The 25,681-nt window shown below is 47.1% G+C and overlaps 1 protein-coding gene across 7 annotated transcripts in view; it reads right to left on the bottom strand.

Annotated features, from left to right (window-relative positions):
- PLEKHA7 (pleckstrin homology domain containing A7) overlaps positions 1 to 25,681 on the bottom strand; it is a 112,721-nt gene that overhangs the window by 4,926 nt on the left and 82,114 nt on the right. For 5 of the 7 annotated variants that reach the window (XM_088450337.1, XM_088450336.1, XM_088450335.1 and 2 more), the window contains exons 12-24: positions 25,188 to 25,268; positions 24,184 to 24,252; positions 23,817 to 23,897; positions 21,144 to 21,293; positions 19,935 to 20,036; positions 19,258 to 19,366; positions 17,489 to 17,715; positions 17,185 to 17,397; positions 16,799 to 16,913; positions 8,310 to 8,401; positions 7,973 to 8,173; positions 3,118 to 3,279; positions 1,031 to 1,164 (exon numbers count right to left, since the gene is read on the bottom strand). In XM_088450337.1, the coding sequence (XP_088306463.1) occupies positions 1,031 to 1,164; positions 3,118 to 3,279; positions 7,973 to 8,173; positions 8,310 to 8,401; positions 16,799 to 16,913; positions 17,185 to 17,397; positions 17,489 to 17,715; positions 19,258 to 19,366; positions 19,935 to 20,036; positions 21,144 to 21,293; positions 23,817 to 23,897; positions 24,184 to 24,252; positions 25,188 to 25,268 (1,736 nt within the window). The remainder of the gene's footprint in view (positions 1 to 1,030; positions 1,165 to 3,117; positions 3,280 to 7,972; positions 8,174 to 8,309; positions 8,402 to 16,798; positions 16,914 to 17,184; positions 17,398 to 17,488; positions 17,716 to 19,257; positions 19,367 to 19,934; positions 20,037 to 21,143; positions 21,294 to 23,816; positions 23,898 to 24,183; positions 24,253 to 25,187; positions 25,269 to 25,681) is intronic. The other 2 variants (XM_088450341.1, XM_088450340.1) reach the window with 1 other exon arrangement.

Raw genomic sequence — 25,681 nt, forward strand, 5'->3', positions numbered from 1 at the left:
TACCGACACCTGAAGGCAGAAAGTTTAAAATCCCAACTAAGTACTAATCCTAACCCTCTCCTCTCCCTCCCCCTAACCTCCCCTCTAGTGCCTAACCCTTCCCCCCAGGGGTGCCTAAATCTAACCCCTGCTCCCCGCACCCTGAACCTAACCCTCCCTTAGTGGTGCCTAACTAACCTCCCCTCTAGTGCCTAACCCTTCTCCCAGGGGTGCCTAAATCTAACCCCTGTTCCCCGCACCCTTAACCAAACCCTCCCGGGAGGGTGCCTAACCATAACCTCCGCCCAGGGGCGCCTAGCCCTAACCCCCCCCCTTCCCCTAGCCTAACCCTAAGTCCCCCCCCCCCCCCGAGAGTCTTTTAACCTAATCCCCCCTCTCCCGCGGCTAAGAGGTCCCGACGCTCAGCTTATCTTTCTTCGGTATGCTGGGCGTCGGGATTTTGGTGTCTGGATAATGATAGGTGTCGGTATTTCGACGCCCATCATTAGTCCCATGCCGGGTTTTCACAGTCGGAAAGCCGGCGGTCAGTATTTCGACCACCGGCTTCCTGACTACATACCCAGCCATGCAGTCACCGTAGGAGAATGGGTCATAGTGAAGAGCTCACAGACTCTCAATGTGGCGCTGTCACAGGATTCCACCTTCTCAAAAAGTCAGTTCATCAAATTTCTGCCCAGCGAGAGCTGCCACGGTGATTGTGGCGTGGAAATATCTAGGAAAAGTAATGGCTCAGCCACAAAGTGGTAAGCCGTGCCAGCTCGCAGAATGGGATTGGCAAGTAGTGCAGTGGTTCCCAAACGCAGACCCTCCAGGCATCCTAACAGTCCAGGTTTTAAGAATAGCCATGCTTGAGCATCCATTTTCCAAAACCTAGTGGAAAGCCTTCCCAGGGGATTGGAGGCTGTTATAGTAGCATGTAGGGCGCCAACTCCACATTAATGCCTGTGGTACACATGGGTGTGATGTTCAAGTGTCCGCATACTTTGCGGCGTGTAGTGTATATTTAGGACTGACACCCTGTGACACTAACCTGGAACGCGCCAGTAAATTTTTTATCTTTTCTACTCTTCTGTAGCGGGCATTCAGCTCCTCTCTGCTGAGCGGCTCCTCAGGATCCAGCTCGATGTATCTCTCTGGAATCTCCACCTTGTCTGGGGTCGATAACTGGGAGGAAACAGCAGAGTGTGCATGAAAAAAAAAAAAAGTCTCCGGTAGAACTGGAGAGACAGGACAGTGGCAGGTGAAGAGGAGTAGGTAGACTAAGCATGGGCAGGTGAAGAGGGGTAGGCAGACAGGGCAGGGGTAGATGAAGAGGAGTAGGTAGGCTAGGCAGGGGCAGGTGAAGAAGGGTAGGCAGACAGGGCAGGGGCAGGTGAAGAGGGGTAGGCACTAGGCAAGGGTAGGTAGACTGGACAGGGCAGATGATGAAAAGTGAAAGAGCAAGGCAGATGAATGACAGTTTGTAGACTGGACAGGGCAGGTTAGGTGGACCGGAGTAGGAGGAGACTGGACAGGGCAGGTTAGGTGGACAGGAGTTGGAGGAGACTGGACAGGGCAGGTTAGGTGGACAGGAGTTGGAGGAGACTGGACAGGGCAGGTTAGGTGGACAGGAGTTGGAGGAGACTGGACAGGGCAGGTTAGGTGGACAGGAGTTGGAGGAGACTGGACAGGGCAGGTTAGGTGGACAGGAGTTGGAGGAGACTGGACAGGGCAGGTAAGGTGGACGGGAGTTGGAGGAGACTGGACAGGGCAGGTTAGGTGGACTGGAGTTGGAGGAGACTGGACATGGCAGGTTAGGTGGACAGGAGTTGGAGGAGACTGGACAGGGGGCCAGTGAAGAGAGTCAGATTAAGTCACTCTAAGCTGCCTGGTACAAAACAACAAAATACTGCACCTCATATTATATGATTAGAAACTATAAACCTCACCTCCAAGCCCAACCACTATAGCACCACTCAGATTAATAAAATAAGTGTTTTCTGCTAGTCTCCTAAAATGCAGATCATTGATAGCTCACATTAATCATGATGGTAAGAGGAGAATGGATCTGCATTATATGTGTCACATGTATATTACAGAGTATAAACCCCACCTCTGCCAGCTCCGAACCGCTGTACCGTACAAGTGGTTGTATCGCTGTATTCCCCCAACACAGCAAGGAATGCCCTAACAATGAGCCCTCTCCTCGCTTCATATCACTGTAATACCCTTTAGCACTGCAAAATATAATGTTTCTGCAATACCTAGCACATACTGTACGTCGCCGTAGTGTTCTGCAATACCTAGCACATACTGTACGTCGCCGTAGTGTTCTGCAATACCTAGCACATACTGTACGTCGCCGTAGTGTTCTGCAATGCACTTTAGCAGAATACTAAATCTAAAAGCGCAAACCATTAAGCGTATCATCACACCGGATCGTGTGCTGCGCCGCAGATGATGCCCTGTACATGTAAGGTTTACTAGTTCCATGTGTTTGGCAGAATCTTCTATGAATTCTCACTGCTTAATATTTACCAATCTTTTCCCCTTTATTTATGTTTATCTTACCTATACCAAAAAGCAAGAAGAAAAAAAAAAAGGTGTCCATAACAGCAGGTGATAATCACATCTTAAGCTCACATGCTGCACTATATAGTTACCACTAGATGGCAGCACCGTCTTATGAATGGTTTGTGGCATTCTATGTTGTTAATCACCTCTATTGGCATGAATGAAGTAAATAATCATTACAAGTATAATGGACCAGTGAGGTCAGAGGTCGTGTCATGGGTGCACCACCATTCTATTCTCACCACCCCAAATCTATTCCCCCATCACCAATTCTACTCTCACCGCCCTTCAACTCACCACTCTGTCCAAATATGTTCCTTACCAGACCCTCATCCCCATTCTACTGTCACCACCCCACCCCCAAACTATCAATTCAGTACTAGCCACATTCTATTCCCCCCCACCCCTAAACTCTTCTTCTAGTCCTTCCAACCTCATTCTATTCCCCTCACTCTATTTACCACATTCCAGAAACTCCCCAATGACAGCATCCTGGGGGAGGGTGGTAGTCTGTATCCCCCCTCCCCCAATGTGTTACATCTCCTGTTTATATTGTGACATTACCTCCTTACTGATGTCCAAATCATACTCCTGTGGTTCCAAATCTAGCTCTGTGACCTGTATGGCCTTAGCGTATACCCAGCCATGATCATCAGTCTCTCGGTCCTCCGCGTCGCGGGCGGCCCTCTCCAGCAGCTGGAAATCAAACTCCTGCTCTCGCTTCCACTGATAACAGACACAAAGAGCGTTAAACGCCTCCAGCCACAACACTGGGATATGCCCAACTCATGCCCAGAACACCCACATCCTGGCACAACTCACAGACACACACTGGGACTGACCACTATCGGGAATCGTGACACACAATGATAAATCCATTTCTACGGTAAAGATTAAGATATCCCAAAGCTAAGAAACAAATCTTTATATTATATAACGGAGAGATGGTCAGATGGTCACGGGCAGTCTTCCACCAACATCTACACTTTAAAAAGTCCATGATCTGGTCGGATCCACTAACAGCAACAGAAAAGTAACTTTCTTGCCACAAACTTCTCTCTCAGCTCAGACACATAAATACACATACAGTGAGGTCTTCGATTGGCCCCCGGAACTGTGTAGTCATCACGTGGACCTTCGTTCTCCCGTACAGACAACGGGCCTCCGTCTGCGTTTAATGCGCAAGAATTATTTTTATATAAGGAAATGTGGAATTATTACACCATATCCCACTTGCTGTCACATTATACAGTTGTCTGCTGATAAAACCATGGATGAATAAAAAGGAAACAATCAGGACCACAGACTGCCGATGCCTCACCAAATTCTTCATATAACTACCAATACGTTTTACTTCTAGAGATACATTGGGGGGAAACATTTAAAGGATAAAGTGGTCACTGCATAATCTTATAATCTACATCGCACGTGTTGGCCGATAAAATATACAGCGTAATCCTATCTTCTATAATCAATGGCGGATACCGTATAGTCTTGTGCGCTCTCCCTTCCATGGAAGCACATGGTGCAAACATGGCCTAATGTCTACCCTCAGCCAGAATGTTCTAGCCAGGAAATCTAAGTGACACAAACTATGGGCCTGTATTCAATTTGAGGCGAAAAGCCGTTTTCGCGTGTTTTTGGCGGAAACTTTTCGCCGATGACGTCATTCCGCCAGCTGGAAAAGTATCACCGTATTCAATTTGAAAGACTACGTCTAGGCGGAAACTCAATGCAATGTACTAGGCGAAGAAGTTTCGCCTATGAATAGCAGGCGGAAAAAAGTGCAGAATTGGGGTTTTGGGGTGCAACGTTGCGGGAACCCCCGTGCAGCCTTCAGATAGTCCCCCAAAGGTAAACTGTCAAAAAAAAAAACACTTAAGGGCACCCCAAAAAATCACTTTGAAGTTGGTGGCTGAAAAAAAAAATGTTGGGGGACAAAGTTAAAAACTAGCGAACTTGACTCTGGGGGGGGTCCCCAAGTACCCCAAATTTGCTAGGATAAGTTATTTTCTTCAAAAAAAATCCTGAATACTATTCTGCACCACTTATACAAAAACACTATTTAGCAGCTATTGAGCCCGTTTAAAAACACCAAATACCTTCAGCAAGCCAAATCGGGGGGTATCATAGAGAACCCCCATGTCAGAGCATCTTTTGGGGGGTGTCAGGCCGATTTCCCCAAATCTGACAGTACTTTCCGCTTGTTTAAGTTTCACCGGGTCCCGTTTTCGCCTACTTTCAAATTGAATACGGGGATAAGCGGGCACGCGCGCGATACTTTTCCACCTGCAAAACACGCGATGTAGGCGAAAAGTCCGGGAGGCAAAAAAGTATCGCGGGTCCGCTCAAATTGAATACTGCTCTAAGTCGGCTTCAACTTTATAAAAAGATTCAGCATTGTAAAGATTGTTTCCCTTTTATTAAACAAACATTAATCGGCCTGCGCCTCTCAGTCACACGTCCCCAGTGATCTCAGCACTGCGCGATACTCATGATACCAGGTCCTGTTACCAACAACGTCCAGCGGGGGGGGAAAAAAAAAAAAAAAAGAGATTTAAGAATTCTCCATTACGTTGTTTCCAGTTTATTGGGTTTCTGGTAGACATACATCAGAACAGCACCGAGCTCATATTAACACTGTGTCCAAAAGGATCTGATAATGTGAGTTTTAAGACAAGTAGTAAAAGTTAACATTCGATTAAAACATGTCTTTAAAAAAGTTACAGTATTCTGTACAGTGCTGACGACCTCTTAGAATTATTGCTATGTGTGTGCAGGATAGCTATAATGGATGTAGTGGTGTATTAATACGGGAATATGAGGGGTGTGATCACAAATTGTATCAGTAAAGGGGGAACCAGTCACCCACACACAGGACCTTATTTACAATAAACCAAAAAAAATGGAAGAGCCGCTGTGTATAATACAGTCTTGTAGCGCTCTGCGCACCTTCGTTCATGCTGGTGTGTCCCGTAGAGCAGATTCACGCCAGAAGTTGGCTGGAAAAAGGGAGTCCCTTGCAAAAAATGAAGTAACAGCTCTGATACGCCACGATAAGGCGAGTAGTGTAAAAATGTGAGTTTGTGTTTCAGAGAGAGGTTATTGAAATAAAGGGGTGCAGAGGGGTGCATTCTCAGGGCTTTCCTTACTGCTGCCATCGCTCTGCAAAAGGTTTACATTGTTTTGCAACAACTCAAAGGTGTCGGGAAATCCTGTACTGGAACGCAGCATCTCCCAGAAACGCGTTTCAAGCAGGACTTCGCACATTACAAAATAAAAAGCAACTTTAGGCAGAGGAATGGGCAAAGCTCAGCCCCAGCATTTTCATCACCCTCAAGAATAATTTAAATTGTAAATGAGTTTAAACTGATCAGTCTCACGGGAAATCTTTATGTAATAGGAGTGACAGTAATAAAGTGCACGTTGCGTGAATAGCAAATGAGGCCAAGCAGTGATTTTGTTTGCAGAATCATATTCATGAGAATTCAGCACATCTGTTCAAAAGTGCTTCAGTGATGTCACTGGTTCCTAGTGAATGGAGAGGCAACATTCTCAGTGATGTCACTGGTTCCTAGTGAATGGAGAGGCAGCATTCTGTGAGGTCACTGGTCCCTAGTGAATGGAGAGGCAGCATTCTCAGTGATGTCACTGGTCCCTAGTGAATGGAGAGGCAGCATTCTGTGAGGTCACTGGTGCCTAGTGAATAGAGAGAGGCAGCATTCTCAGTGATGTCACTGGTTCCTAGGCTGCATTCTAAGTGATGTCACTGGTTCCTAGTGAATGGATAAGTTGCATGCTCAGTGATGTCACTGGTTCCTGGTGAATGTATAAGCTGCATGCTCACTGATGTCACTGGTTCCTGGTGAATGTATAAGCTGCATGCTCAGTGATGTCATTGTTTCTTAGTGAATGGATAGGCTGTATTCTCAGTGATGTCACTGGTTACTAGTGAATGGATAGGCTACTTTGTCAGTGATGTCACTGTTTCCTAGTGAATGGATAGGCGGCATGCACAGTGATGTCACCATTTCCTAGTGAATGGATAGGCTGCATTCTCAGCGATGTTACTGGTTCCTAGTGAATAGTCAGTCTGCATTCTCAGGGATGTCACTGGTTCACAGTGAATCGGTGGCTGCACTCTTAGCAATGTCACTGGCTCATAGTGAATGGATAGGCTGCCTTATCAGTGATGTCACTGGCTCATAGTGAATGGATAGGCTGCCTTATCAGTGATGTCACTGGCTGCATTCTCATGAACATTCCTTCAGTATACAAAATAGCTGCTACAACTGTGTGTAGGCGACAGGTGATCTATATATGAAGTTGTGTGACCCATACAGCAGAAGGCGCTGCACAACAGTGTGCCACTTAGCTTGGTAGTGGCAGAGCGAGGGTTCTGCCAGGTGGATGCGGTGGCATAGGGGTAGGCGGCGTTACAGGAGATTTTCTACTGTTGCCAAAGGCATTACCAGTTCACAGCTACCTGCATCTACATAACGGGGTCGTTTTAACCCCTCACCATCTGCAACACAGAATAAAGAAATGTAATCTATGTACCCCATCCTAAACCCTCCTAAATGTGCAATCACTGTGTGAAGACCGGACTGCAGGCATCCAAAACGTTTCTCTGCTAAACCGGGAAATGTTTAAGAAATAGACGATGGGCAGCTGGATGGAAGTTACTGGTAAGAGGATGGATAACGTTGCAATTAACAGGCAGGATGTAATTAATGCAGGAGCTGCTAAAAATGCAAACAAAGCCTGGTAGCAATGAGTATGGCGGTTAGCGAGTACTGCAAACAGATTAATACTTACTGTCAACATAAATAAAGAGAGGCGACAGGATGATGAATGAGGGTTTGAGAAGCAGAGGAGCCTGTGGGATGGAGTTAGGGTGGACCATGACATTAATTAGGAGGGTGGAGGCACAGCCTAGAACTTATGGAAGAATTCACTGCATGTGTATAGCACCCTACATCAGAGAGACCTAACTACAGAACCAGAGCTTCACAGACCTGTCTATCCCTGTTGTGCTGAAGCGTTTTCATATAAACTAGATTATCAATTATCTATAGACGTGCAAAGTGCCTCCAGTGAGTTTGTGCTTGTAAACAGTCTAAAAGCGGGGATGGAAATGGTTCAAATATTCATCTTAGAAAACAAAATTATAATCTATCATCGTTTATAAACTCTTTTACGTTACATTGTGTTATTTCAAGAAAAAGCCTTGCGGACTACGTGATGCCAGTCGGCGCAGCCGCCGTTAATCCCTGCAGCTATTAGTCCTATTGAAGCCATGAAACTACCTGTAGATGAGACGTAACCTCGTGTACCATGCACACTGCAATAAAGTGCTTTTCTACGAGACACTATAGAGTAAATGTTCGAGGAGGCTCCTCCCTCCGCGCTAACATACTGAGCTGATGTCCGCAGACACGGGCCGAGAGGCGGGTTGGTTTGCGACGGACTGTTTGTCTCCTTGGCTGAGCGTTCTCTTGCGTTCGCGGGTTAAGGCTTTTTGATGCCGTTTCATGCGCTGGAGTTGTTCTTCGGCGCTCATTTTACCTCTTTGGTTGTCGCCGGCATAAAGGCGCTCGAAGGCACTTTTTGGTCTGTCCTGTTTAGAAACACACAGAAACTTGTTGTACGAGAGAACTGAATCCAAACATTACAACGCAAACAACAGCGTTCCCTGTTATAGCGTCAGGACGCATCTGGAGAGAAAAGAGAAGCAGAGACTTTTGCCGCATTACCTTAGAACCGTCGGTGGTGGGGCCCCTCCGCAGCGTGACGTAAGATGCAATAGATGAAGACTGAGGGAGCCTGGAAGTTGATCCAGATAAACCTGGAGATAAAAGACCATTTGAGGAATCACTAGTGACTGATAGGAGAGGATTCATTAGCATCTGATTGACGCAAAAGTAATTACGTGTTCCAGAGCGCTAAAGACGGCGGACAAACACTGTTAAAAAATATACTGGTATAACATACTCACGACGCGGGACAAGGCACAGATCATATACATGGACAACCTCATAATGGGCCTAATTCAGGGAACGAAATGTTGAAGCGCTCGCAGTTGGCGGATGTTTTAAGCCTGTGCATGCTTCTGAGTCGCATACGACAAAGGGACCGGCAGTGATCGCGGCGCAAGCGTGGTCTTTAGATTACGCATTCGCTGCAGTCCCGCTCACCTGGTCACATCACTCCCGGCACATCGCAAGGACGCGCTTTTTTCGTAGCCCCTGTCCCTGCGGGTGCCTTTTCATACATCAGGGCAGTATCATCGCATACAGCAATGCGATCATGGGCAGTAATATCGCGCCCAGATCGCATTAAGTATGATATCAATGATAAAGGAGCCCCTATCTGAGTACACATATTATTCTGTATGTATACTGCGCCAAAGAGGTCCCTGCAGCACCGTACACAGCACATAATCAGAAGTAATGCAAACAGAAGTAGAAGAGTACAAATGGGGCTATATAACCATTACTGCACTTATACATAATAAGCTGCAGGAGAGTATCGCTGGAGGTGTAGACAGTGGGGAGGAAATAATGGTCTAAGGGCCTGATTCAGACCCACTCGCGAGCGGCTGTCCGCTCGCAAGTGGGTCGATGGTGTGCACTGAGCATGCGCACGACGGAGGGAGCTCCGTCGTGCGCATGCGCGAGACGCGACGAGCGAAGGACTTTCCTTCGCTTGTTGTGTATGATCAAAGGGGGCGTGCTGTCGATGTTGACTGACAGCACGCCCCCTTTGGTGGGAACGCCTACCGTCAGAAGCCGGCCCCACTGACATCACTAGTGATGTCAGTGGGAGTGATTTTGGCTCTGATAGAGCCAAAATCACTCCGGGCCTTGCGGTTGAGAAACTCAACCGCAGGCTCCGGCTCGCAGTGGCGATGGTCAAGACCATCGCGGCCATCAACCTGCACGCTCGTATGAGCTGTGGGTGGTGACCCACAGCTATACGAGCGTCCAGGAGGACGCTCCATAATTATGGAGGACGGCCCTCATTCAGAGCGTGCGCTCTGCTCAGAGCGTACGGCTCTGAATGAGGGCCTAAGTGAGGGAAGGGAAAGCAGATGAGGAAAGAGGGCCTTGCTCAAAGAGCTTACAATCTATATAACATGCACCCGAAAACTACAATCGCGGCAAAAGCAGAATCTACTCCACCACAACATTAATACATAAAATAAATATAACATATATATATAAATTCTTTTTGAGTTTGGATTTTTTTTCGTGTTCAGTATATTTACCCAGAAGCTCAGTTTAAGTTTGATTATTTGAAGTTTAACTATGTATTTGTATTTATGCATTTGTAGTTTTCTTCTGTGGTGGTTTTATGTTTTACACTATCCCTGTATCCTTCCACTGTTCCCTTGTATGTCACTATATTACTTTATATGAGGTGGAACTAGTTTTTCTCCAGGCTCCTTAGCTGCACATCCTGTTACCTGGAACTAAAGCCAGAGATGTGTTGACTTCGCATTTCCACTAGTTAGAACGCACATCGGCTTCCCCGCAGTCTGGAGCTGAATTTGCAGCTCTTTATAGGGCTTCTCAGTTTCTGTGGTAGCGGTTTTTATTGGGGGCTATTAATCCATGAGTAGGATAAGTTGCTTAGCCTTGAGCTTTAATAGTTTGAGTCACTTCCGGTCGCAGAAGGGCCAGAGAGGCGGAGCCTAATTTTTTGATGACTGATAGTGGTATATTAGGGGGACTGTGGCAGGAGGTCAGGCAGGGTTTGTCTGTGTCCTCTACACTGGTGGTGTCCTGAAGAAGACCGCGCTTTAGCGGTTGAAACATCGACTTACAATGCACCTGATATCCATATGATGTGACGGAATAAAATGTGACTTTTTGCTATAATCATTGGAAAGCCCTGGTGAGTGAATCCTATCTACTTGTGCTATATTATTGGGTTCTTCACTGGACCTATGGATTAGTCACCCCAGGCATGTGCATCAACGGTTACAGTGTGTGCAGGCTTCTATATGCTTCTTATATATATTTATATATATATATATGTGCTAGTATTCTTCTCATATATGCTGCGAGTGCCGCACTTCTGGAAATATATATATATATATATGATGAAAATTATTACCGCAGATCTACCTGCAGTCATCATGGGGTCGTTTGTTACTAAGCCATGGATGGAGATAAAAGGAGCAGAGATAATGTACCATCCAGTCAGCTCCTAACTGCCTATCACAGGCTGTGTTTGAAAAATGACGGTTAGGAGCTGGTTGGCTGGTACTTGATCCAGGGCCGGATTACTAATGGGGCGGGTGGAGCTACAGCTCCAGGCCCACCATTAAAATAGGCCCACAGGATTCAATGCAGTGCAGACAGGGAAAAAAAATCCATGAGAACACTGTCTGCACTGCTTTGAATGCGACGACACTGCATTGCTGTGATGGAAGATCCGAAGTCTGGACCATTCACCCCGCATCGGCCGTCTGAAGCTCCGTCACACGTCAGAATATCCTTATTCCTTTCCCTGCAGTACGAGGCTCCGCCCCCATGCTGCCCAAAGCCCCGCCCCCATGCCGCCTGAAGCCCCGCCCCCAGGTCGTACTAAAGCTCCCCTGGCCATCTGAAGTTGTGTGTCCCTTGGGTCACCATATGCTCCAGTCCCCCGGGTCATCTGAAGCCTAGCCCATTCCCCCAAGGGCCACTACCCCCCTTCCTGGGCAACTTAGTCAATAGCTGGGCACATAAATTCAACTATAAGGTCAGCCTAACAAGAGGAGTGCAGAGGCTGAGCTGAGGAAGGAAGGAAGGCAGGAAGGAAACTTTCACCAGCCGTGAGGAGAAATCAGGATGCATAACCAGCATTCCTTCACACAGGTAAGTGTAATGTCTGGCACCTACGTGTGTGTGTGTGTGTGTGTGTATATATATATATAATATATATATATATATATATATATATATATATATGTATATATATGTATATATACATATAATGTGAGACTTTGTATACATACATATATAAGTGAGTGTATATATGTATTTTGTGTATATATATATATATATATATATATATATATATAATATATACACACAAAACTCCCCTCTAGTGATCTATGACAACACTACATACTGTATATGAGGAAAGAAGAGGCGGCACATCAGTACAGATCTGTACTGATATTTAAGTACATTTAAACCTTTATTCACCATTCAGCCAGCTGCAGTGAGCGTTTGTGCGGCTGGCTGTGTTAATGCTGCGGAGTCAGGCAGGAAGGGCGGGCTTAGAGCACAGTCTGAACCCTGCAGTAAGTGGACTGCTGCCTTGTTTATCTAATAGGCGGTGGCAGCAGCACCGCCGCAGCAGCATTGTCCCCTCCCTCCTCCCAGAGCAGCTGCAGTCCGGGCGCCTCCTTCTCTCTGCCTTCACACACCTGCAGAAGCCAGAGTGACTGGGGAGGCTCCGCGGTCCCTCTATGAGGCAGCCCGACTCCCGAGTGAAAGTACGAAGGATGTTTAGGACATCCTTCCTTTCAGTAGCGCTAGCGGCAGTTGCGAGTGAGGGGTCTAATCAGCCGCTGTCTCTAAATTAGCTCACCCTACATCCAGGCTTGAAGAGAGCAGTGTTATGCCATACCGCAGACTACGCTGGGAGCAGCGGCAGCATTAAGTGGAGATGTGTCCCACTGGGGAAACATCTCTGAGCAGCACTGGGCTGGCTTGAACAAGCACCGGGTGCCAGGAGAGAATTACACTACAAACCCGGCGCCGGTCGTGAACCAATCACAGATCGGCGGCCAGTCTAAAGGAATACTCTGGGATGGGGTGGTCTTTAAAATTTGGTGCCGTCCGCTAGCCAATCACAGCTTGCGGATTGGCAGCCAATCAGAAACAGCTACGTGGCTGTATCTGATTGGTTGCCAGTCCGTGCTGTGATTGGTTCACAGCTGGAACCCCGTGCTGTGATTGGTTCACAGCCAGAACCAAGTCTAAAGCCTGTAGGGAGGTTGCCGAGCCGCTCGCGGAGCTGCTGTCCCCCACCCCACTGCCAGGGAGGTGGTGAAGCTGGACTTTGACAGCACAATCCAGTCCGGACATGGAAAAAGAGGTACATGGGGAGAGAGAGGGAAGGAAGTAGTGTGAGGTAGAGGGGTTGGGTGAGGGAAGTAGGTAGTGTGAGTTGGAGGGAAGCAGGTAGGGTGAGGTGCAGGGGGTGGGTGAGAGAAGAGGTAGTGTGAGGTACAGGGGGTGGGTGAGGGAATCGGGGAGTGTGAGGTACAGGGAGTGGGTGAGAGAAGAGGTAGTGTGAGGTACAGGGGGTGGGTGAGGGAATCAGGGAGTGTGAGGTACAGGGGGTGGGTGAGGGAATCAGCGAGTGTGAGGTACGGGGACTGGGTGAGGGAATCAGGGAGTGTGAGGTACAGGGAGTGGGTGAGGGAATTAGGGAGTGTGAGGTACAGGGAGTGGGTGAGGGAATCAGGGAGTGGGTGAGGGAATCAGGGAGTGTGAGGTACAGGGAGTGGGTGATGGAATTAGGGAGTGTGAGGTACAGGGAGTGGGTGAGGGAATTAGGGAGTGTGAGGTACAGGGAGTGGGTGAGGGAATTAGGGAGTGTGAGGTACAGGGAGTGGGTGAGGGAAGTAGGTAGAGTGAGGTGGAGGGAAGCTGGCAGTGTGAGGTACAGGGTGTGTAGTAGCGGGAAGCTGGCAGTGTGAAGTGCAGAGGCTGTATCTCATTGTCAAAATTCCCAAATCTTGGGGGGGTTTCAACTAAATTTTCCATACCCCCACTTCAGTATTCCCACTTCAAGCACTGTGTGTATATATATATATATATATATATATATATATGTGTATAATCAGTTGTTGAAGCTGTATAATCAGTTGTTGAAAATGGCATCCACACAAATAATCAGCAATCTTCAAGACAACACCATGGTGTCAGACGGGGGAACCACGGATGAACAAGGAGTGCAGTGCCTGAGAGCGGAGGTCCAAGCCCAGACCAGTGCAGTTCCCGGGACTACTTCTGTGTCTCTATACATTCTGGCTTATTAAGGACTGTTCGTTAACAGCTCCTTTACTCCAATCCGGTAATTGTCACCCTCCAGCAATTTGTGGATACGCGTACTATACATTTCCACTCACTAGTGTGGATTCAGTATATGCTATATATTGGTGCTTTGCATGCACTCTTTTATCTTTGTGTGAATATTGTTGTCTTGAAGATTGCTGATTATTTGTGTGGATGCCATATATATATATATCACATTATGTTGATGGAGGTGTGAGGATACCTCCTATTTTTGATTACCTCCCATCTGCAGCTTTGTTTGCGCACCGGTTCACCTATTACCTTTTAACTTAGACTGATAGATATATCCCCCGTTCCACTGTACAGGCGATATATCCATAGTGCATCGCCGGGTGTGTACAGCGGATATGTCTGTGAACGATATGGTTCACAGACATATCCCATCTGCTGTGCAGCTGTAAAGCCCGGGTCATCGGGCAGGCGATTGGCAAATATGTATACACTTACCAATCGTCAGATAGGTTACGGGTCTGCCAAACGTCAACCTAGTGTGTACCAGGCTTTAGGTTCTTTTATGATGAAACACCCTAAGTATAGAATTCTGAAACTTTAAAAGCATCTTGGGGGTCCTGTGTGATCCATAATCGCTGTTAGAGTGCTATTTTGATTGGTATTGGATGCGGTCATTAGACAGATAGTCGGGATGCCAGCGCTTACAATGCCAGCGCTGGAATCCCGACACTTGTCAGAGTCCTGGTCCCGGCATCTCGACTGTAAGTACTGGGGTAAGGGTTAGGCATTAGGAGAATGGTTAGACACTAAGTAGGGAGGGTTAGGTTTAGGCACTAAGGGGGAAGGTTAGTATTAGGCAGCGGGGTGGGAGGGTTAGGATACTGACCAACAAGTGTTGTTATCCTAACCCTGTCGGGATGCCAGCATCGGGTGTTTCTGAATGGCGGGATCCCGAGCACTGGCATTCCGTACCCAACCCATTGGTATATATATATATATATATATATATGTCTCTGTGTGTGTGTATATAGGGAGCTGCTGCATCAATGAGGAGTGATGATGAATAATCATAGCCTTCAGTGGTGCCGCAGGCCGCGGATGGCAGCTGTATTTGCCCTTTCACAAAAAAAAAAACCCTTTTTTGTTATAGCTCAACTATAAAGTTGTTAAAAGTGGAGGCAATTATTCCCCCATGGATATAGCCACACCCCCTGTGTAGACCACATCCACACACTAGGCATGCCCCCACATCACTAGTCACACTGCCACAGAGGTTATCACATTCGCCTGCAGCAGCACACAATAGGCCCTTCATAAATTTCAGCTCCAGGCCCATGTAGACCTTAATCTGGCACTGACTTGATCTACATCCAAGGCTTAGTAAATAGACCCCCATCTCCCTAAATGTGAGTACTCTGGCAACGCTCCATATAGAAATTTATAAATATATATATTATATATATATATATATATATATATATATATATAGGCAGGTGTATAAATATTGGGACATTGACAGAATGTTCATATTTTGGCCTCTATTCACCACCACAATGGCTTTGAAATGAAACAAACAAGATGTGCTTTAACTGCAGACTTTCAGATTTAATTTGAGGGTAATTGCATCCAAATCAGGTGAACGGTGTAGGAATTACAACGGTTTCTATATGTGCCTCCCACTTTTTAAGGGGCCAAAAGTAATGGGACAAACTAAACAAACCTAAATCTAACTTTCATTTTTTAATACTTTGTTGCAAATCCTTTGCAGGCAATTACAGCCTGAAGTCTGGAACGCATAGACATCACCAGACGCTGGGTTTCATCCCTGGTGATGCTCTGCCAGGCCTCTACTGTAAATGTCTTCAGTTCCTGCTTGTTCTTGGGGCATTTTCCCTTCAGTTTTGTCTTCATCAAGTGAAATGCATGCTCAGATTCAGGTCAGGGGATTGACTTGGCCATTGCATAACATTCCACTTTTAAGCCTTAAAAAACTCTTTGGCTGTTTTTGCAGTATGCTTCGGGTCATAGTCCATCTGCACTGTGAAGCGCCGTCCAATGAGTTCTGAAGCATATGACTCAATATGAGCATATAATATTGCCCGAAACACTTCAGAATTCATTCTGCTGCTTTTGTCAGCAGTCACATCATCAATAAATACAAGGAAACCAGTTCCATTGGCAGCCATACATGCCCACGCCATGACACTACCACCACCATGCTTCACTGATGAGGTGGTATATTTTGGATCATGAGCAGTTCCTTTCCTTCTCCATACTCTTCTCTTCCCATCACTCTGGTACAAGTTGATCTTTGTCTCATCTGTCCATAGGATGTTGTTCCAGAACTGTAATGGCTTTTTTACATGTTGTTTGGCAAACTCTAATCTGGTCTTACTGTTTTTGAGGCTCACCAATGGTTTACATCTTGTGGTGAACCCTCTATATTCACCCTTGTGAAGTCTTCTCTTGATTGTTGACTTTGACACATATACACCTACCTCCTGGAGAGTGTTCTTGATTTGGCCAACTGTTGTGAAGGGGTTTTTCTTCACCAGGGAAATAATTCTTCTGTCATCCACCACAGTTGTTTTCCGTGGTCTTCCGGGTTTTTTGGTGTTGCTGAGCTCTCCGGTGCGTTCTTTCTTTTTAAGAATGTTCCAAACAGTTTATTTGGCCACACCTAATGTTTTTGCTATCTCGCTGATGGGTTTGTTTTGATTTTTCAGCCTAATGATGGCTTGCTTCACTGATAGTGACAGCTCTTTGGATCTCATATTGAGAGTCGACAGCAACTGATTCCAAATGCAAATGTCACACCTAGAATCAACTCCAGACCTTTTACCTGCTTAATTGATAATTAAATAATGAGGGAATAGCCCACACCTGTCCATGAAATAGCTTTTGAGTTGATAGTCCCATTACTTTTGGCCCCTTAAAAAGTGGGAGGCACATATTAAAACTGTTGTAATTCCTACACCGTTCACACGATTTGGATGTAATTACCCTCAAATTAAATCTGAAATATATATAATTGTATACGGCAGCTGGTAACTCCCTGGGGGCTGAAAATAGTTACAATTACTCAATAATATCTCAAGACGAAGAGAAAGTGTCATAGTGCTGGTTATTATGAAGGACGCTGGATCATCCATCTGCCCGTCCGCTTGTGTGATCTCCTGTATGCTATAGAATAATATACGTTTCCTTACCTCTAGAAGGCAATGTCTGGTAGCCAGTGTCGGAGCCCAGGAAGCCAGAGGATGGTGGGATGGAGTCGGCCAGATTTGCGAGTTCCGGATCGCTCACGTATGTACGCAGCTCTACCTGTGACCAGAGTACATAAGACACACATCCTGTAAATGAGATGACCGGGTGCATCATAGCTAGCAGTAGCCACAGTATACATCCCGATGCGCATTTCTGGCTCAGTATCGTCCTTTAGTGACATATCAAACATTCAGGAGATACTGCAGATCTGTTGCAGCTAATAAACAGTCCTGGGAATTCACATACTGCAGGACGGCGGATAAGTTGGACGCAGGACAGCGGATAAGTTGGACGCAGGACATGTATGGTAGATGATGAAACCATTTACCCTGTAGTCTCCATTTACACCCTGCCCCAGCTCCCGATCTCTCTTCCTCTCGTCTGACTGTCTCTTCAAGCCCCGCACTGAGGTGTGCCTGACCACTGACGATTCTCTCGGGGGTGGAGGCAGCGCAGGTGGGGGTGGGATATTGGGTGGAGGACCCGCATCTTCAGGACTGTACATGTCTGGTAGAGGCGGGCGTGGAGGAGCGCCCTCTTCCTGGGAATGGAAAAACAGATGACATCACAGACAGTACAGTGCAGGACTGCGCTCGTTGTGGTGCGCAGCAATACACCCATTCGCTACTCACAAGCTTTGGTGGGGTTGGTGCTCGGGTCTGCTCTGGTTTCTGCCACAGCTGGGGCTGGGAGCTAGATCTGCCCTGGATGTACGGCTGAGGATATAATCCCATCCCTAGTGTCTGTTTCACAAGAGCTGGCGGGTTCTGGAGCGTTGCAGATTTACCGCGAACCGTTGTAAACGCTGTGCTAACGGAAGGCACAAACGTGGAGGTAACCAAAGGCACGGTTTTTCTTTCTAGAAGAAAGGAGCATTTCACCGCTGGCGGAAACTGTCCCGGCAACCATCATCTGATTAGCGCTACAATATTGTACCTTACAGAGTAATTACACAGTAATGTCATCATGCAGACCCATGAACACACACATCATGCTGACCCGCTAACACATCCAGACATCATGCATACAGTCATACACGCTAACAATCACACTCTTATGACTACGCCACCTGCACGGTGGCATAGTGGTTAGCATTACTACCTCACAGCACTGAGGCATGAGTTCAGTATCTATAGAGGGCTCTATTTCTGCGGAGTTTGTATGAGCTCTCTCATACACCCCAAAAAACATACTGGCAGGTTAACTGGATTTGACAAAAATTAACCCTAGAGTGTGTGCATTTGTACTGTACTGAAAGGACATATAGGAACTCCAAATGTACTCTGTACAGCACTGTGTAAATTTCATGGCGCTATATAAATAAAAAATAACACAAAAATCCTTCTGTTATCCAGACCCGCTAATACACACATCCTTCTGTTATCCAGACCCGCTAATACACACATCCTTCTGTTATCCAGACCCGCTAATACACACATCCTTCTGTTATCCAGACCCGCTAATACACACATCCTTCTGTTATACAGACCCGCTAATACACACATCCTTATGTCGTGCAGACCCACTAACGCTCTCATCCTTAGGTCGTGCAGGCCAACTAACGCGCTCATCCTTAGGTCGTGCAGGCCAGCTAACGCTCTCATCCTTAGGTCGTGTTGGCCAGCTAACGCTCTCATCTTTAGGTCATGCAGGCCAGCTAACGCACTCATCTTTAGGTCATGCAGGCCAGCTAACGCACTCATCCTTAGGTCGTGCAGGCCAGCTAACGCTCTCATCCTTAGGTCGTGCAGGCCAGCTAACACTCTCATCCTTAGGTCGTGCAGACCAGCTAACACTCTCATCCTTAGGTCGTGCAGACCAGCTAACACTCTCATCCTTAGGTCGTGCAGACCAGCTAACGCGCTCATCCTTAGGTCGTGCAGGCCAGCTAACGCGCTCATCCTTAGGTCGTGCAGGCCAGCTAACGCGCTCATCCTTAGGTCGTGCAGGCCAGCTAACGCGCTCATCCTTAGGTCGTGCAGGCCAGCTAACGCGCTCATCCTTTGGTCGTGCAGGCCAGCTAACACTCTCATCCTTAGGTCGTGCAGGCCAGCTAATGCGCTCATCCTTAGGTCGTGCAGACCAGCTAACGCGCTCATCCTTAGGTCGTGCAGGCCAGCTAACGCGCTCATCCTTTGGTCGTGCAGGCCAGCTAACGCTCTCATCCTTAGGTCGTGCAGACCAGCTAACGCGCTCATCCTTAGGTCGTGCAGGCCAACTAACGCGCTCATCCTTAGGTCGTGCAGGCCAGCTAACGCTCTCATCCTTAGGTCGTGCAGACCAGCTAACGCGCTCATCCTTAGGTCGTGCAGGCCAACTAACGCGCTCATCCTTTGGTCGTGCAGGCCAGCTAACGCGCTCATCCCGGCACTCAGGGATAGTTACATATAGTCCTCTGTACCTGGATTCTTGAATGATTCTACGAGAACTTTATAGTTCAGTTTATTGGAGCTGAGACCAGCGGTGACATCTTCAATTCTCCACAGATCTTTCTGTAACTGAGCCCTGTCCTAATCCAGGAGATAACAAGCCGAGTAGTAACATGCAGAGATACTATATGAGAGATTGTGTCACAATAAAACAACAAGTGTGTAACACCTAGAGATACTATATGAGAGTTTAACACAAGGAGATACTGTGCGATAGTATGTGTGTATGTGTGACAATGAAATAAGCTGTTAACACTAAAATATACTGTGATATATACTGTGAGTGGGGTTCCGTATGCTATGTTAACAATACCATGTTGACGTTAATAATTTCGACATGGTCATTATGCTGACATTCACCATGTCAACACTAATGAAATCTAGATATGGTCAGAATGTCGACAATATATTTCTCCAGTATCCCTAACAACGACATTTTCACTGTGTCGACCTCAAGTTGGTCAACATTATGGATGACGACAGTGACGGCTGCATACCTGTGTGTATATAACACAATAACACCTGGAGATCTGGGCAGTAAAGGGTGTAGTGGCAATATTAGGTCACAGGCTGTACTCCCTGGTGTGGGCGGTACAACGAGGTCACAATGGGGGAGGGGGGGGGGGGGGGGTCGATGACTATAACACACCTGAGATGAGGGAGATCTGTGCATTTGTTCCTGTAACAGTTGCCTCAGTTGGGCGACGTCACTCTCCAGCCTCATATACTCGTTCCACGAGTTCTCCATATCCTGCGGCAGATAAACAAGCGGTCATGTCACGTATGTTACAGGTTACCCTTGCCGCATTGCTACTCCTTCAGGCTAAAGGCACCGAGGGCAACCTGAGTGTGTCACATGTAGGAGTCACCATACATAACAGAAGGGAAGTTAAGATGGTTTCCAGGGATCCGAAGGGTCTCTCCCTGACTCTGGAGATTGCAGCAGAAACTGTGGAACTCTCCTACTGACCTGGCTGCAATGGGGGCGCTCTAATGTCTGCACCTGAGATGACAGGAGGGGGAGCTCTAATGTCTGCACCTGAGATGACAGGAGGGGGAGCTCTAATGTCTGCACCTGAGATGACAGGAGGGGGAGCTCTAATGTCTGCACCTGAGATGACAGGAGGGGGGCAGCTCTAATGTCTGCACCTGAGATGACAGGAGGGGGAGCTCTAATGTCTGCACCTGAGATGACAGGAGGGGGAGCTCTAATGTCTGCACCTGAGATGACAGGAGGGGGAGCTCTAATGTCTGCACCTGAGATGACAGGAGGGGGAGCTCTAATGTCTGCACCTGAGATGACAGGAGGGGGAGCTCTAATGTCTGCACCTGAGATGACAGGAGGGGGAGCTCTAATGTCTGCACCTGAGATGACAGGAGGGGGAGCTCTAATGTCTGCACCTGAGATGACAGGAGGGGGAGCTCTAATGTCTGCACCTGAGATGACAGGAGGGGGAGCTCTAATGTCTGCACCTGAGATGACAGGAGGGGGAGCTCTAATGTCTGCACCTGAGATGACAGGAGGGGGAGCTCTAATGTCTGCACCTGAGATGACAGTAGGGGGCGCTCTAATGTCTGCACCTGAGATGACAGGAGGGGGGCAGCTCTAATGTCTGCACCTGAGATGACAGGAGGGGGAGCTTTAATGTCTGCACCTGAGATGACAGGAGGGGGAGCTCTAATGTCTGCACCTGAGATGACAGGAGGGGGAGCTCTAATGTCTGCACCTGAGATGACAGGAGGAGGGCAGCTCTAATGTCTGCACCTGAGATGACAGAAGGGGGCAGCTCTAATGTTTGCAGTATAGAACGGGCGCTCTAATGTCTGTATGAGAACCTTCAGAAGTTAAAAGACGTACAGTAGACACTTTGGACATCTCGGCTCGGATCTGCACTAAATCCTCCTGCAGGAGGCGCTGCTGGTAGGAGATTTTCTCTGTGTGCTGCGGCTGCTCCTTGTACTGATCCATCTGTCGGTGCAAAACCTCCAGGACCGTTTCTAGCTTGTCCTGCAGTATAGAGAACAAGGTTATAAGAGAGAGAGACAAAGGTAAGAGAGAGAGAGAAATGCAGATATATCTCCTGAAACTTGCAGATACAAATCTAATGTAATGCCAGGTCCTGGTAATACCCGCATGCGGTGAGTGGAGAAAGTAGTTTGTTTTTAAACAGCTGTAAGTATTATAGTGGAAAGCTCAATCTCCTCCCTGCTGGGTGTATTGTAACTAGAAGTGAGTTCTGCTTGGTCCCCTCTCGCCGGATTTGTAGTAGGAAGTTGTATTGCTAAGCACCGCATACCGTATGGTGGTATTGTATTCTTGTGCATTGTGTTACTTCTTCCTAAATAAATGCTGCCAGGTGGGGGAGTCACCGATTACTATTATCAGTATTATTTTCCCCCAAGTCATTCACTTTGTAATGTAGTCACTGTTAGAGATATTGGCTCGCAGGAGGACCCATGTTAATTAAACCAGACAGTGTTACCTGGATCAGTACATTGTAATGACTGCACTCGCGTGTGAATGAGAAACCCTTATAGAGATTCAAAACGCAACATGAAATCAGCTACTTTACAATGTACAACAATTAAATACTGGGTGGAATCTCATTATATTGCCCTCGGGTTAGAGTCACCTCCTACTGCTAAACATCAATATGTAATGACTCAAATGCTTGGAGCCAGATAGGTCTCCTTGGAAAAGCCAAGCGTGAGCCGAGCACACTCATTAAGGGGGTATTTATCAAAGCTTGGGGAGAGATAAACTGAGAGAGATAAAGTACCAACCAATCAGCTTCTAACTGTTTACAGATGGTGTTTGAAAAATGACAGTTAGGAGCTGATTGGTTAATACTTTATCTCTCACAATTTTATCCCTCTCCGAGCTTTAATAAATAGCTTCCTTAGCCTTTGTGCAATAGCCCAGACGGGATGTAGTTTGTATGCAGGCGGATAGGATGCCGGCCGTCGAAATCCCGGGTCAGAACCCCGACCCGGGACTAAAGGGAGGCGTCGAGATCTCCACGCCAGTCTATATCTGACGGCAGAATCTTGACAGCCGCCATCCCGAACTAAGGTACAATGGGGCCTCTTAGCTGTTAGCTGCGGGGGGAGATTTAGCACTAGGCACCACAGGGGGAGGGTTAGGCTTTGGGGGGGGGGGGGGGGGGGGGAGGTTAGGGTTGGGGTTAGGCACTAAGAGGGAGTGTTAGGGTGCAGGGTGGGGAGGGTTAGGGTGCAAGAAGGGGGGTTAGGGCGCAAGAAGGGGGGGTCAGGGAGAGATGGGGGAAGGGTTAGTATACTTACCTGACCCCTATCGGGATACCGAACATCAGGATGTTGCAGTCTGCATTTTGACAGCAGGCATCCCAGCTGCCGATATTTCATACCCAACCCAGCACAGACATATCTAGTCCCCATTGGCTGACAATACAATTGATGGTGGAGGCTAACCCGAGCCTTGGGGCTGCTGTGCTCTCTCCCTTCAGGACAGGCTGGCTAGGATTGCGGTCCCTGTAGGACACGACAGTGGGGGCGAATCAATTCAATGCGAGCTCCCGGAGCTATTCAATTCAGTGCGCTATGTGGTCGTAGAATGCCGGTTATCTTGCTTTAACAAGGGTGTTAAGGCGCGGTAACTTGCATTCTCTGACCAAAGTGCCGGGCGCGCTGCTGTTAGCGCCGCGCTATGCAGAAAAACAGCCGCGCACCCGGCACTTTGGTCGGATTTCTCGAAGCATCCCCAGGGGGTTGCGAGAAGGAAGCCTTAGTGCGCCCAAACAGCGCGGTGTATTGAATAGCTTCGGGCGCACCCTCCCGTTGCTATTCAATAGCGCACTGAATTGAATTCCCCCCATTGATGGTAAATAAAAAGTCTCTGCGGACTTTGTCGCTTTGCAGATCTGTCAAAGGCCGGGACAGCCCTCCAGAGGAACGGTGACTACAGCCCTTTAGGGTGGGCTTTTCCAATACACTCTCTGTGCAGGGAACCCCCTGGTTGTAAACTGTATTGCCATAATGTGTGTTCTGTACATATGAACTATGTAAGTGTGTATAATAACGAAATGATGCATCTGGCAGACCAGCTGGTTGAATGGGCAAAAGATCTACACAAACGCTGCATCCTCAAGACACAGAATGTGGAACCAGGCTGTGAACGTACAGGATTGCCCCCCCTAATGCTCTAATATGACTTAAACTGCATACCCACACAGCGATTTTGTTACCAATGATTTTCTGAACGATTTTCTGAACAATTATCTGTCAGAGATTTTTTTAAAGTGCAATGAATGATTTTTTTGAAACTACAAGCGATTTTTGCATATTCCCTTAATGTAAATCGTTGAGTTTGTCAGTCTGACTGAACTACAAACTACAAAAGTGAACGCGTATGAAGGATAATAGTTTTCACTCAGAAAGTGAACGATTTTTTCAACGATTGAACGATAAACGATATCGTTAACGATAATTGTTCAAAAAATCGTTGTGTGTATGCACCTTAAGTAATTGAAAAACATTTTCAGGATAATCTCACTTTATTGTCCTTCAGAGCCCGGATCTTGTCCTCTAAATCTTGCAGGATCCGGTCCTGCTCACACAGCACACTGAGCTTCACCTGGACAGGTAAGAAACGGGAGAAGAGAAACATACGTGATGGCTTCGTACACAGACTGTAACACGCAGAGTTGTACCATGGCACATAGACACATTACATACTACTCTACTAGTTCTGCCAAGAGATGTCAGTGAGATATCTATCCCAAGAATCCTGTCACAGCCTATGTGGCCCCAGATATATAGGTTAGTGTATAGGCCCCACGAATGTCCAGAATGTCTCTGTGCCTTGGGTTCCTCGTTCTACACTGCGATTGCTCTTTACCCAGACCTTGGCCATCACTTACGTCAACGTCACTTTCGGCAATCCTGACCGGCTTTGAGGAGCGATCCCTCATAGACTCTCGTCCCGTTACCTGCCAATTACAAAACAGGCGCTTGTGTGAAAGACAAAGGGGTAACCCCGTAACAACAGCGACGGACACGCGGCTAAGCCATCGGCACATGCAGCAAATGCGCGTTTAATGATAACAGGTCTTGGTAACGTTGGTATTAAGATGCACCATTCTGAGGGTCGTCTCTCCTGCCAAACTCACCTCGCGTGCCAATTTCACACTGGCAGGAAGAATAAGGAACCTTATTAAGTTACCGTAATACGGTATGCGCCAGCCTCCATCTCAGCAAGAGACGGCTCGGTCAGTAAAACCTCAGGGTGCGGCGACTCTCTCATAGAAGTGTAGATAATATATTATTACAGTAGAAATCCCACATCTTGGAATTTAGGCGCAACCAACAAACCTGGTGTTTAGGGTAAAGAACCTTTCCGATCTTTTGAGATTTTATTTACGTAGATCCACAGGATCCTTAATAGGGCTGCCAGTAATTGGAAAGGGGCAGAACAAAGATATGAATAGTAAATGTTAGATACAATATCGCAGGGGTCCCACGGGCAGTATGACATCTGGGTCTATTTGGTCAGGAGTCGCCATAATCAATTTCCAACGTTACAAATGCAACACTTTATAGCAAGCAGATGGGGGGTATGGTGCGTATTTTAATCATGCTACCAAGCCCTTGTCACAGAGCTTACGCTCTAACTCAAAACACGGAACACAGCGGTATAGTTGAAACACAAATATTGACAGCAAGCAGACTGTATGCAATCTGAAGCAAAAATATGGACTTTAAAAAACTAAAAAAAAAAAAAAAAAACACATCACAAAAGTATAAAAATAAATAAAACCTGAAGAGAAGCAGATTAAAGGCGGCTGCAACGCCATCGCTACTTAACGAAACTGCCGCACGGGCAAAGCCATGAAATGGTCACACCGAGGCGGTACAGGCAGCTTACGTTTATGCTCGTTCGGTACCCTGGTGTAGAATTCCTTAAAACACTGTGAACCAAGTTGATCAGAGGTTCATTATACTTTATCTGTTTCAAATTAGAAGAAATTGTGTGTGAAAGCCGCACAGAAGTCAGGTGTGAATGACGCACAGTATCCGCGCCTTCACTGAGTACAATTTCCCTATACCTATAGCAGGCCCTATGGAAGAACTGGACCCAAACACCCTGCCGGAAACGTGTGGAGGCTGGTGCAGTTAGCTTTTGTGTTTTAAAGGATGGCAAAAATATACAAAACCATTTATGCAAAATACACCGTTCAGTGCAACTCTTACATTACACTGCAGTTCTTTTACAGAGTAACACTGCACTCCAGCCCCCAACTCCAGTGCAGGTGGCTGAGGGTCACGTTTAGGATTTTGCTATTCCATACAATGCATTTATGTACAGCACAATTGCCACGTTGTCACTCGCACACTGCCAGCTTTGTTAACCTGGGTGCA

The sequence above is a fragment of the Taudactylus pleione genome, unplaced genomic scaffold (genome assembly GCF_031769625.1).
Source record: "Taudactylus pleione unplaced genomic scaffold, aTauple2 ptg000515l, whole genome shotgun sequence".
NCBI classification, from domain to species: Eukaryota; Metazoa; Chordata; class Amphibia; order Anura; family Myobatrachidae; genus Taudactylus; species Taudactylus pleione.